This window comes from Vigna unguiculata, chromosome 10, assembly GCF_004118075.2.
Source record: "Vigna unguiculata cultivar IT97K-499-35 chromosome 10, ASM411807v1, whole genome shotgun sequence".
NCBI lineage: Eukaryota > Viridiplantae > Streptophyta > Magnoliopsida > Fabales > Fabaceae > Vigna > Vigna unguiculata.
In genome coordinates, this window is record NC_040288.1 from 25,260,557 (window position 1) to 25,278,005 (window position 17,449).

The following is a 17,449-nucleotide window of genomic DNA, read 5'->3' on the forward strand; positions in this document are numbered from 1 at the left end:
TCGTGTTCTTTATCAAACTCATTGGATATAACTGAGATTGAGCCAATCTCTTCATTTTCTTGACATGCTTCATTTATAGCTTTTTCTGGCATATCATACCAATCTCGAGGCTTTGTTTTCACTACTACAAGCCAATTCGGGTCTTTGGTATCTTTAACATAATACACTTGTTGAACTTGGCTAGCTAAGACATATGGCTCATTCATCTTCAACTTGCGCTTACTATTAATAAGAATAAATCCATACTTATCTTCTTTGTATCCTCTCCCTTTAGAATACACATCCCACCAATCATATTTAAATAAAATGACATTATTTCCACCAGAGTAAATTAATTCAATAATATCTGTTAAGATGCCAAAATAATTCAGGTTACCTGCATTATCGTCACCTTTAACTAAAACTTCACTATTTTGTGATTTCAAGTACATATCTCGATCCTTTACATTAAACCTCCAACCATTTACCAAATAACTTGTATATCGAAAACCACGTGAATTTGGTCCACAAGCCAAGTGAAACAATGACTCATTTTTTATGTTGCCTTCTCTTCTCAAATGTGCAACCTGATAAAGAAAATAATAAGAATGATAAATGTGGTTGAGTTATATAATGACAACCAAGCAAGTTTAATTGATTCTTACATATTTTTTGAACCACTGAAAAAATTCTTTTTTGTTCCAGATTTTGTGTTTGTTTTCTCCAATTCTTGTGTATGTAGTCAGATCACAAAAATACATAATTATATTGAATTACATAAAACCACAATAATATAAATGTGAAATATAAGAAAATCACTTACCCAATAAAAGGCAAAACATCATCGCAATTTTGGAGAACATAATTTCTTGCTTGCTCTTGTTCGGCTACAGTTAACTCAACATACTTCTTTGCATGCAATGCTTTTCCAACTTGTATAAAAAATTGTAACTTTGACTTATTTAACTAATGTACATCACCCTCATAATTTCTTCCACATCTATTTAATCTTGTCTCAACCCCATCCAAATACCTCGAACAAAAGTGCACACACTCTTGTGCAATATAAGCCTCAGCTATACATCCTTTTGGACGAGCCTTATTTCTTACATATGATTTTAGCCTACGAAGATACCTTTCAACTGGATACATCCAACGATATTGCACTGGGCCAGAAATCTTAGCCTCATTTGCTAAGTGAATGGGTAAATGGACCATTATGTCAAAAAAAGGAAGGAGGGAATATTTTCTCTATCTTGCACAAGGTTAAAACTATAGTTTTTTCTAGTAGGTGTAAAGTGTCTAGACTCAATATTTTAGAGCATAGCTCTCTAAAAAAAAGACCAAGTTCAATTAAGGCTTCACAAACTTCCTTTTGAAGAACACCATGAATTGAAAGAGGGAGAAAGCGATGTAGAAATACATGACAATCATGACATTTCATCCCATATTTTCCCCCTTCAACGTCTATACACCGAGAAATATTGGATGAATAACCATCAGGAACCTTCAAATCAACTAAAAATTGACAAAATGCATGTTTTTCTTGAGATGACATGGTATAACATGCATATGGAAATGTGTATTTTCCTTCTTCAATCATTGTTGGATGAAGCTCTCAACGTATACCCATATGAGCAAGATCAAATCGGAAGTTTATGTTATCTTTTGTCTTTTTTTCAAGATCCATCAATATTCCTATGATGTTATCACAAACATTTTTTTTTTCGATATGTATGACATCTAAATTATGACCTAATTTTAGACAATTCCAATAAGGCAACTCAAAAAAATACTTTTTTTCTTCCAATTCTTTGGTAGCTGAATTTTTCCTCGCTTTCTTTTCTGGACAAATTTACCAAATGTCACCTGTATATATTTATCATTAATAAAAATTTGAATATACTAATTCTAATACAAAAATAAAGAATTAGTTAATGAATAAAAAACACCATTAACTAAGAAACATTAATAATTATTGTTTTAATTTATTTAATTAATACAATTTAAATTAGATATTTTTTTAATTTATATATTCAAAATATGTCATTTAATAAAATTATGTAATAATAATAAATAATATTTAAATATAACCATTTAGTTAGTATATAAGATAAAATAAAAAATTAAATTATTTTATCTTTTACTTAAATTAGTTTATATTTACGTTCAAAAAGAATTATATTATCTATTACTAATGTTTAAATTTAAAAATAATTCTACATGATAAGATAAAATTGATAATGCAGATAAAGTTGGTTACCAAACATAATACAATAAAATTTAAATATTGTTAAATTTATATATTCAAATGCCAATGAATAAAATTATCTCATAAATAATATTATTTTATCTTTTACTTAGATTAGTTTAGATTTACAGTAAAGAAGAAATATATTATCTATCACTATTATTTAAATTTAAAAATAATTTTGAAAATAAGATAAAATTATAATATATTACATATTATATTATATTAGTTTATATATTCAAAATATGTGATTTAATAAAATTATCTAATAATAATATTTAAATAATTGTTTTTTAAATAATATATTTTACTTTGATTTTTATTTTAACTAAGAATTTTTTTTAATATAATAGAAAAATAAGAGTAGTTTGAAATAATGATTTTAAGAAAAATATAATAATACTAACCTGGTCAAGTGGTGGCAAAAATTCACGGCTGCTCATATAACAATTTTTTTTTTTTCCATTTAGTAAACTTAATGACCATGTATCCTTGTTACAACAAGGACAAACAAATTTTCCTTTAGTACTCTACCCAGATTGATTTCCATACACGGAAAAATCATTAATAGTCCACAAAATAGAGACATGTAATTGAAATATTTCTTTCATTGATGCCTCGTATGTCTGTACACCATTATCCCAAAGTTCTTTCAATTCATCAATCAAAGGTTGTAAATACACATCAATATCATTTCGAGCTTTGGGACCAGGAATAAGTGTAAACATTATGAAATAAGGATCTTTCATGCACATCCAAGGTGGCAAATTATAAGGAATTAGAACAATTGGCCACACGCTAAATGAGGTACTCACATTTCCAAATGGATTGAAACCATCACTTGCTAAACCAAGTCTAACATTACTTGGATCTATCTCTATTCCAAAATTTACCCTAAAATATATAACTGTTTTTTTAAATTAAATAATTATTTTATCATTTTTATCTTGTAAGTAATGTTAGATTTAACTATTTCTTCATATAATTTTTTTAAAATTAATACGTTTTTTCAAATATATTTAATAAAATAAATTACCCATTTTGGTGTCCACATTTTTATTCTAAATTTTACCCCGAAAAAAATAATCGTTATTTTTAAATTTAAAAAATATTTTACCATTTTTATTTTTAAGTAACCATTATGTTAGCTTTAACTATTTTTTTATTTAAATTTTTTTAAATTAATAATTTTTAAACTAAAATAAATATATTTAATACAAAATTATCTACAAAAATAAATAAAAAGTATTTATAATAAAATTTAAAAATGTTATTTATATTTACTTCTAATATTTAAAAATTAACACATATGCATGTTGTTTCACTATTATAAATAATAAAAGTTAATCACTAAATTAGTTTCTATATAATGAATATCTATTACTAAAATATAATTCATTTATTTATTTACTTATTTAATATTTTATATGTAAAACTAATAAATAACACGATTTCAACTTTAATATGAAATTTCCAAACATGATTTTCTTTTACTAACATGTATTATTATGGTTTTTTTAATGTTTACTAAAATATTTTTATTTTATATTTTATTATTTGACAAATGACATCAATAAACTTACATGATTTTTATTTAAAAAGTAAAAATTAATGTTTAATTAGATTAAATTAATAAAGGTGAATTTTATATTAATATATTGTAACTAATTAAATTATTTAGTTTTACAAATTCAAATTCCCGCCTAAAATCTCGTAACTAAAGCACACATCCCTCCACCCTGTTTAGTGTTTGCTCCAAATTTTGGGTTTCGTTATTAGCTCCAAATTTCTGGCTAAAGCTCATATTCCTCCATTTTCTATTCCATATTCCACTCATTCACAATATACACATTTCAGTGTTCAGCGATTTCTCCGCCTGCAGCAGCGATACCTCGGTAGAACTCGAGAGGATCGCCACCGTCTTCTCCTCCGAACCTGCTGTTGACGGGGACCGCCAGCCTGAATCTGAGCCCGAGCCTTGCTTAGGGTTTACCCAATGGGAGAGTTTCTCAGATAACCTAGATTATCTCGCTGGAGAATTTTCAGCTGCGGGGGCAGTGATGCAGCTGGTGGAACTGGTGGCGGAGGAAGGGAGTGGGATAGGAGACAAGGCGATGGTGCTGCTGAACAGCTTGGCGGGGATTGAGGAGGGAAAGGAGGCGATCGTGAAGGAAGGTGGTACTGCTGCGCTTGTGGAAGCAATCGAAGATGGCATTTGCTGTAAGTCTAAGTTGTTTGCTACACTATTTCATTGAAAGTTGGGAAAGCTGGAAGAGAGAAATGGAAATCCTTATCCAGTGCTGTAAGCTGTTCAATTGGGATAAATAATGCTCATTTTCTTTTTTTTTTATATTGATTACGGTTCTTTGTCGTAATTTTAGATGCATTCAGATACAAGTTTATGTTTAAGTTGATATATTTGTAAGCTAATGATGCTTCGATTGACTTCCAATCAATCAATACATGTACCAAATGAATTCATTCTATTGAAAAAGGGATTTATTTTTTTGAAATTAATTTTGACTCCTCTTTTTTCAAATGAAAAGGAAAAAAGCTCCATATTAAGCCAAGGCTACAAAAGGCAAAGCTGAGTTTGAAAAACTGATAAAAAACAGGTGAGTGACCTGTGCGAGTTGTTCTGTTTTAGTGGTGTTTTGATTGTCTTGTTTATATACTTTATTTTCTATAGTCGTTGCAGGCAACCTCTGCAGATGATGATGAGTCAGACAAGTCCAAATCTGAGGTCAATGATGAAGATGATGAAGCCAGTGCAGAGGTATATATTCTCCGCTCTTTCTTGAACTGAGCATGATAAGGAGGTTGCACTTAATGAATACTATTTTTCATTTCTGCAAACTTTTGTTTCAAGATTTTAGTTTTTGAGGGTGAACATGAGAAATAGGAAGAAGTTTTGGTGAGGGAGTAAATGTAGTGAATTTAGCTTGTATTTCTTTTCATGATGCAGCATTCGTTTCTCTCTTTCCAAGAAACTAAATGTGACTAATAATAATTGGATTCATGGTCAACGGAGTTTGAATAGTTTTTCAAACACACTCTTAATTTAATTATTACAAGCTATGGACCCTTTTGACTTACCAGGAGAAGTTTGTAAAATATGGACTTCAAAACGTGGATGGTACCTTTTGATTTACATACTAAGGTCTTTATAATGGTTTAGCTTCTCAATAAACTGAGATTCAGGGTTCCTTATTGTACAGGGGCACATAGCATAAACGGTAGTGCTGCCTTCTTTGATTCTTTTACCGAGGGAAAAAAATGATTTGTATTATTTTGATGTTAGGTTTCGTTATACTTGCAATTCCAGTCAAGTATCAAACTGAACAAATAAGTAATTTAAGAATCGTTAAATGTGAAAGGGAAAGACATGAAATGAAACATAACGTTGAAAGAAATGGTTTTTCATTATTAGATATTGATGAGTAAGTCAAAGAAGGAGAATCACCTGCTCACGATCTTTCCTCATTGAATCCATCTACCGTCAATGTTTATCCCACGGACATGGCAGATTTTATGCCAAATTCCACGATCTTTTCTGTGGCATCGTTTCTGCAGCAAGGGACATCTGTTAATGCTTAATTTTATTAGAGAGATGGGCAGCCTTTCTCCCGTGATATTCTCCAGCTTTTTACAACTTTGAATGTGCAATTCTCGTAGCGAAGTGAGATGGAGAAGGCCCTTGCACTCCAACGTCTCCAGACTTGAAAAACCAAATAGCTGCAAATACGTGAGAGAGGGAGGCAACAAACCCTCCTTTGGGAAGGAGTTGATGCCATCACATGGACCCCAGACTTTGAGATAGGTAAAGATATCCTTGGATACCCATTGCTGGCCGCTCAGTAGTTTCTCACAATTGTTGATCTCAACTATTCTCAAGTTAGGTGGCATACCCCCTTCAGGAAATGACTCAATTTGTTGGCAGTTTGATATGCTAAGATATTCCATCTTTGGAAGAAGAGTACATATCTGATCGGGCAACGACTTCAACTTATCACAGTCATAAACAATGAAACGAGTCAAATTGGGCGCAGACAATCCTCCCAAGAATGACACAAAGTTGGGGCAACGGTCAATCTCAAAAGAACTCAGACTCTTAAAAGAATCTGACCCTAAGACTGAAAGTGATTCCATATTTTCACAGTTTGTGATTTGCAGACGTATGAGATTTGGAAAGCTATCCAATGGGAGAGACGTTAGTGAATCGCAACTATTATTTATTGTCAGTGATTCCAGTAATTCATGTTTTTGTTGCATTGGGAATTTCAGTTTCTTTAAACCACTGATTTGCAGGGTTTTCAGCGATGCAGGAAGACGATCACCTGGAAATGATATGGATGAGGAACAATCCCTTAGTGTCAAATAACGGAGGCAAGTAGGTTGAATGTTAGTGATGGCCTCCATCATGGACTCAACCACTGGGCTTCCTTCTATCTCTATCCGTTCTACCGAAAGAGGAAACGTATGAAATGCTAATTTGTTGCTTTCACTTATCTCTAATGTTCGAAGGGTGGAAGCCCCCGGAACAGAAGAGACAAGAAGCTCGCAATTTCTAATTGCGAGTGTTTGCAAAGCAGGAAGATGATAAGGCAAATCTCCCTTTAGTTTGGGGCAATTTTGTATATAAAGATCCTTGAGCACAAGAAAAGCTTCTGAATCAAAGGCAACCCACATCTCCCAAAAAGGCATATTATAAATGTATAGAGATTCAAGGGAGGGAAAGGGCGTCACAGATGAAGAATCATTCTTCTTATAAAAGCCTGCATCAATAGTCTTCACCGAAATCATGTTCGAAATATGTAAGCGCTTGAGAGACAGTAGTTGCCCAAGTGAAGGAAGCATGCAACAGTTGTTACAATTATTTAAACTTAGAACTGTCATGTAATAGTAGGAACAATTCTCCATCCATTCGGGAAATCTCGTTCCTTTATAACCGCTTATTGAAAGCGATTTCAGGTCTTGATGAGGTTGTAAATTGCTGAGTACATCTAATTCAATTTGGAAGTTGGTGCTATTGTCGTTACATATAGACCATTCCAAGGATAAATCGTGTATGTGCTTCTTATCCATTATCCTGGCCTCTAATGCTTCTTCACCTGTTGTAACATTCTCTATTTTCTGAATACAAAAGGAACCATGAAGATTTGGAAGTCCTCTCAGTTCTTTGATGCTATTCTCTATATGCTTACCAACAATATAAAAATCCAAATTCTGCATTTGATTTAGTTTCCCCATTCCTTTGGGCATCTCTTTTATGGCCGTATTAAGAATTTCAAGACGACGCAAGTTTTCAAGATTTTGCATGGCACCAGGCAACTTAGTCAGCTTAAAGCAACAATACAACTTCAAAGTCTGTAGATTGTATAGATTACACAATGACTCCGGTAGTGATGCTATACTTGTATAAGAGAGATTTAAATAACGCAAATGGATCAATTCACCTATTGAATCAGGCAGAGCAAGCACACTTCGGAAGTCACGAAATGATAAAACTCTCAAGTACTTAAGCATTGACCCTATAATACGTGTTGCCTTTTCATTGTTGAATGGATAATCTTTATAATTGATCGGCAATAAAGTTCTTGAAAATTTAACTGTTTCAAAAACTTCAATATCTGAGACTGGATCACTGAATCTTGTAAAAGACAAATGACGAGTCTTTCTATTAATTTTGGTTCCTTTTCCAAGTTCATCTGCTCTGAAATAGAATTCCCCGCCAAGGAAAGTTGCTAGATCATGCATGAGGTCATGCATTACAAAGTAATTACCCCAAGTGCGATGACTTGAACATTGGAAAAACGATCTCGATACCAAATCATCAAAATACTCGTCACCAACTTCTTCTATACTCTTTTCTGTTTTTGGCGCTTTTACAAGATCTTCAGCCATCCACAGCAGAATCAGTTCATCTTTTTGAAATTCATAATCCTTGGGATAGAGTGAGCAATAAACAAAACACCGTTTTAAATGAGGAGGAAGGTGATTATAACTAATTCTAAGAGCTGGAATAATTTTACACTGACTTTCAGGAAGTTCCCAAATGTCACTTTTAAGTACATTATTCCAATCCCCAATAGCGTGCTTTCTTCTCAACATTCCTCCAAGTGACTGTGCTGCTAAAGGCAACCCATTACACTTTTTAACAATCTCTTTTCCAATCTTTTCTAAAGTTCCTCTATTCTCAGTGCCTCCTGATGGGTGAAATGCATGGTTTGCAAACACCAACCAACAATCTTCATTTGACAATCTGTTTAGATGATATACGTTAACACTATGAAAAGGGACTACAGCCGCTACATTTTCATTGCGGGTTGTGACCAAAATTTTACTTCCCCTGATCCCACCTAGAAAAGGTTTTGTAAGACTACTCCAGTTATCACAATCCTCAATCCAAACATCATCCAAGACAATCAAGAATCTTTTTCCCCTCAGTTTGTCCAACAAGTCAAGTTGAATTGAGTTTAGATCACTCAATTTACAAGGCTTTTGAATAATTTCCTCTATCATAGTTTTTGTCACCTTCACAATATCAAATATATCAGAAACACAAACCCATGCCTTTAAATCAAATATCTGCTTCAATTTGCCGTCGTTGTACACAGATCGGGCCAAAGTGGTTTTTCCAACCCCACCCATGCCAACTATAGGGATCACAGATACTTCTTCACCATCACTACTATCCTCTAACACCAACTTCATAATGGTCTCTTTGTCTTTATCCCTACCGTACATATCATATCTATCTTCCAGAGATGTTGACTGAGGTTTCGATGGCTGATTGTTCTCCACTGGAATTTCTTTCAAATCAAGATTCTCCTTTTGTTTCAAAATGTCATCTAATCTTTCCACTATGTCTTCCAACTTACTAATACTAACAATTTTCTTCCTCTTGAAAAGGTGAGGAAAGGAATTGGTTACCTTCTTTTGAGTAGCAGCTTTCGTAGAAACTTCATCAAGTAAGTCATCAACGTCGTACACAACATCATTGAGAAGATCGAGCCACTCTTTGACATTGGAATCTGTGATTTGTCTCTTCTCAGCATCAGCAAGCACAACTTTAACCACTAGCAGCTGGCTCCTCATCTTTTGAAGTAACTTGTCAGGCTTCTTCCAACGGATAAAGTTTACAACCTCAGGGGAAGCTAGTTTGTCAAAAACAACCTCAATGAAAGCAGAAAGGAGTGCACCACCTACAACAGCTAATGCCATGATCTCAACAGCAAGCAAGTGATTATTTATCAGAAAGGAAAGGAATCGGTTGCAGAAAACAGTTGTTGAGAGATGTGATCAGAAAGGAAAGCCATTTCAGTCAACTCTCTTCACTTAAGTTGCACAGTTCTGAAATACCTACCCTCAAAATTAACCGTTAGATGTTACAAATGGTAGAGATTGAAGATGCCTACCTGAAATGTTCGGTGGTGATGGTTGTCATTTTCAAAACAGAAGGTTCATTTTTCCATGCTTTTTGAATGCGGAACCTCAGGAAATGTATGTACCATATAAATTCACCATGGATATATTGATTAAAACTTCGACGGTTGAGATTCAAGACCGTGAAATGGAATACGAGTTTTGAATTATTTTAGTTTTGTTCACATATAAATATTTCAGAGAACTAAAGTGTATAAGTTGATTTTAGTTAATTAAAGACATTTAGTATATTTACTTTTTCATTCTTTTAGTGTCTATGAAAAAAATTAAGAAACAGAGTGAAATTTTCCAAGTATTGTTAATGACACAATACATGTAGCCGTTATTGAGTAAAGATGTGAAAAATATAGCAGATTAAGTATGACACAGGAAGGACTTTGGAGGATGGAGAACTTGTATCCTTGATGCTCATCTGCAAGCATCTTATGACCCCCTTCAGTAGGTTTGCAGCACTTGTATGCAGCGTGCACAGTCCTCATTCTGTTTTAGATATAACATTGGGTGCATAACTCTTGTAGACAAATATATCAGAAGTGAAATTCTAATATAGAGAAATTTATTTAACTACACTATGACTTGTACTGGTTTTATGTTCTTTGGGATTGCTTCAGTTTTGTCAAATCCTGTATTTGATTAGTGGTTTGTTGACTGCAGCAATTAATTTGAAGGACCGAATCTGTCTCCAGAAATGTTTTGTTGTGCTTTTTCCAATATTCACTTTCCTGTTCTGCTCCAAAATTTCATATTAAAGCCAATTGACATTAAGTAAAATTGTCTAATAGATGTACGGTATATTTGGTTCAGCGTTGGAAAATTGATTATAACGCAGAAACAAGAATTAGTTGCTTCTCATTTAACGTGAATTTTTTATCCTTTAATTGATTTTGAAAACCAAACATGCACCGATTCTGCGTTAAAAAATCAATTTTAATCAATTTTACATCACTTTGACGCAAAACTAAACACGCAATTGTACCATTTTAAGACTTATAAGAATTTTAAGAATTGAGGTAAATGATGTGAGACCTTCCAAAACCCTAATGTGTTCATCAAGGGTGCTATATTTGTTGCAAGTGAAATGAAAGAGGAGAAAGTTATGTACTACTCATTGAGAGATTGTGTCATTTGTTTCTTTCGAACGTAATGTTCACGTTATCTTTGGTACTGATATAAGTAGCCATGTCAACTCAAGGATTGCAGTTTGGATAGAGCGAATTAGAGATTGTATCTCCTTTTGAGCAGTAAATGGAAAACTGAAATTGGACATTCAAATAAAATATTTGAATTTTTCAATATTTCAAATCAAATACTCGCATGTTTAAGTACTAATAATTCATTTGCCCTGCTTATTTCTTCCCATGCACTATTTGATACAAAATTTGTAAACATATTAGTACTCAGAAATTTGAGAATTTAGTATAATCCAGTACCGCAGACAACTTTGCTTGGCATGTTTTTGTTTAGGAGACATTGGGGGACTGAGGTGACACCATTAGGCAAAAAAGTTCCGTATGCAGCCAAATTAGGTAGCCAATCTCTGTTTATACTTGGTCTTCTTCTGCAGAAAAAAAGACTAACTCCTCCTTGATTGATGATTAAAGCTCCACCTGAATTGGAAAACATAATTGGACTTGTAGCATTATGGTCATCAATCTCTTTTTTGTTTGTCTTATTTCATTTAAGTTGGTTGGAATAGTTATCAAAATAATTTTTGTAGGCTTAATCCATTAAGTTTTACAATAAAGCTTGTAAATAAGTTTTCTTTTTGATAAGTTGCTTCCTCCATCCCGTTTTCTTACTGCACCCCATAATCTTTACTGTACCTATTATACCCTTATGAGTATGTTATTTTTTTATTTTATATTTAAGTTTCGTATTGTATAATTCATAGATTTTTTTTATTATACAATTCGAAACGAAAAATTATTATATTTGTATTTTGAATTATACAATTTGTTTCTGTACCTGTCTGGCAAACGCACTTCATTATCTTGCCGAACTGTAACGAAAGTATTCTCGGCAATAGGCCGAGTACCATGGAACTATTATTTTAGAATTCAGAGTTGTGTATGAAAGGCTGGAATTTAGAATGAGATTGGTGTAATGACGAGGTGATATATGCAAAATGGGATCGGTGTAAGGACGAGGTGATATATGCTGAATGGGATCGGTATAAATTCAAGGCTCTTGCAGAAATTAGAAAGATGATTTCAAGATAGTTAATATCTTATATTCAAGGAATCTAATTTTTGGAAGATTCACAGAATATCTCCCAAGTGGTTATTTTTGGGGGGGGGGGGGGTGTTATTATTTTGGGAGATATTTTGGATTATCTTTAAGAAAGATAATTTTTTATTATTATGTATTATCTACAAAATTCAATATTTGTAACTGATTACTCTATAAATAAAAATTTTACTCCCATGGTTAAGGGATAAATTTATTTTGACCTAAGTGAGTCATTAACTAAGGTTAAAATACTTTCGGTTAAAGTTATTTTACACCTTTTTCTGGACCGGAACATTGGCGCCCACCGTGGGGTATGGTAAAACTCGATCTCGACTCCACTTCAACAAAGAAAGAGAAGGAAAGGCATAGATCTTCAGAAGCAGTGACAATGAACAGAAACAGAAACGCAACACGAGAAGGGCCGACATGGCAACAGATCATGCAAAGCATTATGGAACTACGACAACAGAATGAAGAGATAAAGCTAAAAGCCGAAGCGGATCAAGCACAGTTAGAGAAAGAAAGGGAGGAAGCTCGTAAGAAAGCTGAAGAAGATCTTCAACTCCTCCGAGATGAGGCTTTGAGGGAAAGAGAGCGACTTCGAAAAGAAGCCAAAGAAACACATCAGCGAGTAGAAGAGGCTCTCCAACAACAAGAGCAGTTGAGGAAAACGAATGAGGAGATGCAGATTAGAATAGATGCAACTAGGATCGGTTATCGACATGCTAGTCGCCTAACCACTGATGTGAATGAAGCCCACCCACTATTAAAGGAAATCATGGATGAGCCGATTCCCCAAAAATTTTTGTGATCCCAAAGATTACACCTTTTTTAGGGAATTTTGATCTCGAATTGCATTTGAAGAAATTTCAGGCCTGAATGCTAATATCATGTGGAACTGATGCAATACGGTATAAGATAAACATTATGACAACAACAAAAATTGAGTGGCCAAAGAAAGTCCCTGATATTATCTTTTCAAGTGAAGATTTAAAAGGAGTAGTAACCTATGAAGATGATTTGATAGTGCTATCAGTCATTATGATGGGAAGGAATGTTCATAGAGTTTTGGTGGATCAAGGGAGTTCGACAGATGTGATGTTTTGGAACACCTTTAGAGGGTTACAAATCCCCATGGATCATCTACAACCTTTTGATGGGGTGCTCGTTGAATTCTCATGAGATTAGGTGGAGGTTAGAGGATATGTGGATCTGCGGACAACTTTTAGAGATAAGGAGGCTGTAGAAACAATTTTTATAGTTGTAAATGCTTCATCCTCATATAATTTGCTTTTAGGCAGGCCTTCTATCAACAAATTGGGGTCGTAATATCTACTGTTCATTTGAAGATGAAATTTCTTACCGACGATAGGAAGATAGTCACGGTGGCAGTAAACTAAGAAATTGCTCGTAAGTGCTATGAAAATAGTCTTAAGGAAAGACGAAAGGTTACATATTGCGTGACTACAATAGGGACACCCATTGAATCAGAATTAGATCCCAAATTAGTGCATCCAGAGAGAAGACCTCAACTTGTGGGTGAAGTTAAATAGATATTAATAGATGGCAAAAAACTCAAGATAGGGGGAGATCTGAATTCGGACCAAGAACAACGGATCATACAAGTGTTACAGAATAATCTTTCTTCGTTTGCTTGGAGTACTTCAGATATGGTGGGGATAAATCCTAATTTTTTACGTCATATACTCAATATAAATCCCTCAGTTAATCCAAAAGCTCAAAGGCGTAGAGGATTAAGTGGGGAGCGTGTTCAAGCTGCTGCAGAAGGGTACAAAAACTTTTAAAAGTAGCCCATATCAGGGAGATTCAGTATCCTACATGGCTGGCAAAAGTGGTAATGGTAAAAAAATCTAATGGCAAGTGGAGGATGTGTGTTGATTTTACTGATTTAAATAACGCATGTCCGAAGGATTCTTCTCCTTTACCCAACATAGATGCATTGGTGGATAGCGCATCAAGTTGCACTTTGTTGAGTTTTCTTTATGCTTACTCAAGATATAATCAGATAAAGATGCATTCACAGGATGAAGACAAGACAACCTTCATGGGGGAAACTTCGAATTATTGTTACAAAGTGATGCCATTTGGATTGAAGAATGCAGGTGCCACTTATCAGAGGTTGATAGATAAGATATTAGTGTCAATGATGGGGCGTAAAGTACAAGCCTATGTGGATGGCATGGTAGTAACTTCGGTGGAAGAAGTACGACATCAAGAAGATTTGGCAGAGTTATTTGTTATAATCAACAAATATCAGCTCAAACTGAATCCTGAGAAATGTGTTTTTGGTGTTAAAGTGGGAAAATTTTTGGGATTCTTACTCACTGAGAGGGGAACAGAAACTAATCCGGACAAATGCGAAGCTATCCAAAATATGAGAAGTCCAAACAATGTGAAAGAAGTGTAGAGGTTAACAGGGAAAATGGCGGCATTATCTCGTTTTCTTGCTAAAAGTGGGGATAAAGGCTTCCCGTATTTCCAATACTTGAGGAAAAATGAAAAATTTCAATTGACTAATCAATGTGAAGATGCTTTTCAAAAGTTAAAAGAATACTTGAGTAAGCCTCCAATATTGTGCAGACCAGAGAAAAATAGTGATTTGGCATTGTACATCTCAGTAACCGAGCAGGCAATTAGTTCAGTACTAGTACGAGAATCAGGGGAGGAGCAAAAGCTAGTGTATTTTGTAAGCAAGGTACTTCACGGGGCTGAGGAATGATATCTGACAATAGAAAAGGCTGCATTAGGTATAGTCGTGTCAGCTCGGCGTCTAAGGCATTATTTCCAGAATCAGAAGACAAAGGTGATGACAGATCTACTTATTAGATATATATTACAAAAGCTAGATATATCAGGTATATTGGTCAAATGGGCGATAGAACTCCTAGATTATGGCCTACAATACGAGTCTAGAGGATCGATCAGAGCTCAATTTTTGGCTGACTTTTTGGTAGAGCTCTCTGATTCGGTTTGTGATCGGTAGACTAAAATGTTGTCATGGATCTTATTTGTTGATGGGGCCTCTAAATTGAAAGGAAGTGGAGTTGGGGTAGTGTTGGAAGGACCTGAAAGAGTTTTGGTTGAACAATTGTTAAGGTTTGCATTCAAAGCCAACACTAATCAAGCAGAGTATGAGGCTTTAATAGTCGGGATGCTTTTAGCAAAAGAAATGGGGGTTTCTAAGTTGCTAGTCAAAAGTGATTTTGCATAAGTGGTAGGACAAGTAAATGGCGAAGAAAATGAGATAATGCCGCCAAACATTTTCATTTCTCCAAACGTTTGGCAAGCGATTTTGCATAAGTGATGAAGAGGTGGTTCAATGTGCACATCAATTAGAAGTTCTTAAGCCAGGTATTTGGAGGTTGTTCAGACCATAGCAAAGAATTTTGTTGTTTTTGAATTTGTACATTGATAAACGTTTGGCAAGTGAACCAATCGTTAACGTAGTAATAAAATATCGTCCTCTGGGATTGACTTGTTGAATACTAGATTCCTAATTTACGTAATTTTGAGCAAATGTGAATCAATATAATTGCAAGCACAAAAATTATAACAAAAACTTTAATCAAGAGAAGAATCGTTAGAGGATTGATTTCGTACTTTTTCCTATAAAATTCTACTCCTTTTCAATTGATGCAAGTAATGTAATCATCCACTTGAGTTCATTGAGAGCTGTTTTATCCCTAATCCCTTAGTAGATAAAATCTATTTATTGAATTCGAACCCCCATTCCTTAGGCCAGTTAACAAAAATTCAATAAAATCATGAAAAATCAATAATAATCTTTATTGCAAACTAATTAGATACGCCCAATTTCCCAATTGTGACATAATCTAACCTGTCTTGTTTATAATCGCAAGCAATCCCCAATTTCCCAATTGTGAAATTGCTCATAAATGAACGATAAAACCATAAACAGAGCACTAAGATGAAGAACATTAACAAAACATCAAATGTAAAGAGTAGAACCTATAATCCAAAGTCTTACATCAATCCTTCAACAAAATGAAATTAGTTCTGCATACTAAAAATAAAAACTCTAAACGATAGCCAAAACAGATGAAAAACGAGAGGAAGAAGAAGAAGTTTCTTTTCCGTGAACGCTCCCTTTTTATCTTTCCTCCACGTTCCTCTTTGGTGAGATCACTTTCTCTCTCCTCTAACCGTTTCCCTATCTCTCGCTAGAAAATCCACAGGTTGTGGAAAAATCCACAGGTCACCTATGGAACACTCTGTTTTGCGCATGATCTTCTGAAGTCAAAACCACAGGTCGTAAAAAAATCCACCAAGCACCTATGGAACACCCTGTTTTGTATCCTCCAATTCGCTGCACAAAACCACAAGTCGTGGAAAAATCCACCAGGCACCTATGGAACAAACTGTTTTGAAACTTGCATCTTCTGAAGCCACATCCACAAGTCGTGGAAGACTCCACCAGGCACTTGTGGAACATACTGTTTTACGTCTAACTTACTCCTTTTAGACCTGTTTACACAAACAACGCACCAATCCAAATGTATGATCCGAAACTAGATAATGCATGATGAAATGAGTCCAATAATGCACAAATGAATAAAAATGTCCTAAACTAATGCATGAATATATCTATATATGATATGCTCATCAAATTCTCCCAAGCTTAAACATTTGCTTGTCCTCAAGCAAAGAAAATGTAATAAACAACAGAACAAATGCAAACATAATGATGATGAGTTGGTATCTAATCTCAAATCTAAATTCATCCAAAAATATTCCAGATACACACATTCCACATATGTTGGGTCCCTAAGTGTAATTCAATCAATGAGTAAAGACACAAGACACTAAGGAGGAGAATATTTGATGTGGTTTTAAAGTGCTCTGCAAAAAGATATCTTTTTAGGTTTCTAGCTTAGAAAACACTTACCTGCTAACTAAGCATGGATCCTCCACTCAAATGCTTTGCACTTACCATACCAGTCTCAAAGGAGTGTCTCTTTTCCCAATAACTAACAGTCTCAAAGGGATGTCCATTTCACTTATTATTATTATTATTATTATTATTAATTATACTCTCCTTCTTTTTTTTCTTTTTTTTCTTTTTTTTTCTTTTTTTTTCTCTTCTTTTTTTTATATTGTGAAACAAACAGACATTTCTCTAGTGACCAAATGCAGTGAGTGTCACCTTAGAAACCCAAAAAGAAACTCTTAAAGTCTATCACTCAAAAATTATCTTCCTTACAAGTCAAGTGTCAAACCCTCATCTTGTGTAGTGTGTGAGTTCCCCAACAATTATCTAATGTGCTTCTCCAAATATAATTGAATAAACTTAGACTTGAGTTAGATTTATTTTTATGCTATGCAAATGAAATGCAACAACTAACATGCAAATGACTCTCCCAAGCTTAGATGTAGACGTTGTCCTCAACATAAGCAAAAACAACTAAGAAAGGAAGGGAGAGACTCACAAAAATATTAATGGTGGGGACGAAGCAAAGCCAAAGTGTCATGGAGCAATTGTTCCACATGTTGCTGATGGAGAAG

General features: G+C 34.1%; 2 protein-coding genes and 1 long non-coding RNA gene across 6 annotated transcripts; 2 read left to right on the forward strand and 1 right to left on the reverse strand.

The window, feature by feature from the left end:
* The first annotated feature begins 4,341 nt into the window (after window positions 1-4,341).
* On the forward strand, window positions 4,342-9,222 carry LOC114165718. Of its 3 annotated transcripts, none has more exons than XR_003599765.1 (4): window positions 4,342-4,450; window positions 4,777-4,845; window positions 4,920-5,006; window positions 9,143-9,222. It is a non-coding gene; the product is annotated as an uncharacterized LOC114165718 (long non-coding RNA). The 3 variants fall into 3 exon arrangements; XR_003599764.1 differs by lacking the exon at window positions 9,143-9,222 and adding an exon at window positions 5,661-5,745; XR_003599763.1 differs by lacking the exon at window positions 9,143-9,222 and having other exon boundaries at window positions 4,920-5,531.
* LOC114165716 (putative disease resistance RPP13-like protein 1) lies at window positions 4,414-10,173 on the reverse strand. Of its 2 annotated transcripts, none has more exons than XM_028050293.1 (2): window positions 5,694-10,173; window positions 4,414-4,497 (listed from the first exon to the last, which is right to left on the reverse strand). In XM_028050293.1, exon 1 carries the CDS (start codon window positions 9,452-9,454, stop codon window positions 5,711-5,713), a length of 3,744 nt encoding a protein of 1,247 aa, XP_027906094.1. In that variant the 5' UTR covers window positions 9,455-10,173; the 3' UTR covers window positions 4,414-4,497; window positions 5,694-5,710. The 2 variants fall into 2 exon arrangements, with proteins under 2 accessions (XP_027906094.1, XP_027906093.1); XM_028050292.1 differs by having other exon boundaries at window positions 4,449-4,537.
* A 2,045-nt stretch (window positions 10,174-12,218) lies between these two features.
* LOC114165444 (golgin subfamily A member 6-like protein 7) lies at window positions 12,219-12,716 on the forward strand. Its single transcript, XM_028050067.1, has one exon. The coding sequence runs from the start codon at window positions 12,219-12,221 to the stop codon at window positions 12,714-12,716; it is 498 nt and encodes a 165-aa protein (XP_027905868.1).
* Window positions 12,717-17,449: the final 4,733 nt, after the last annotated feature.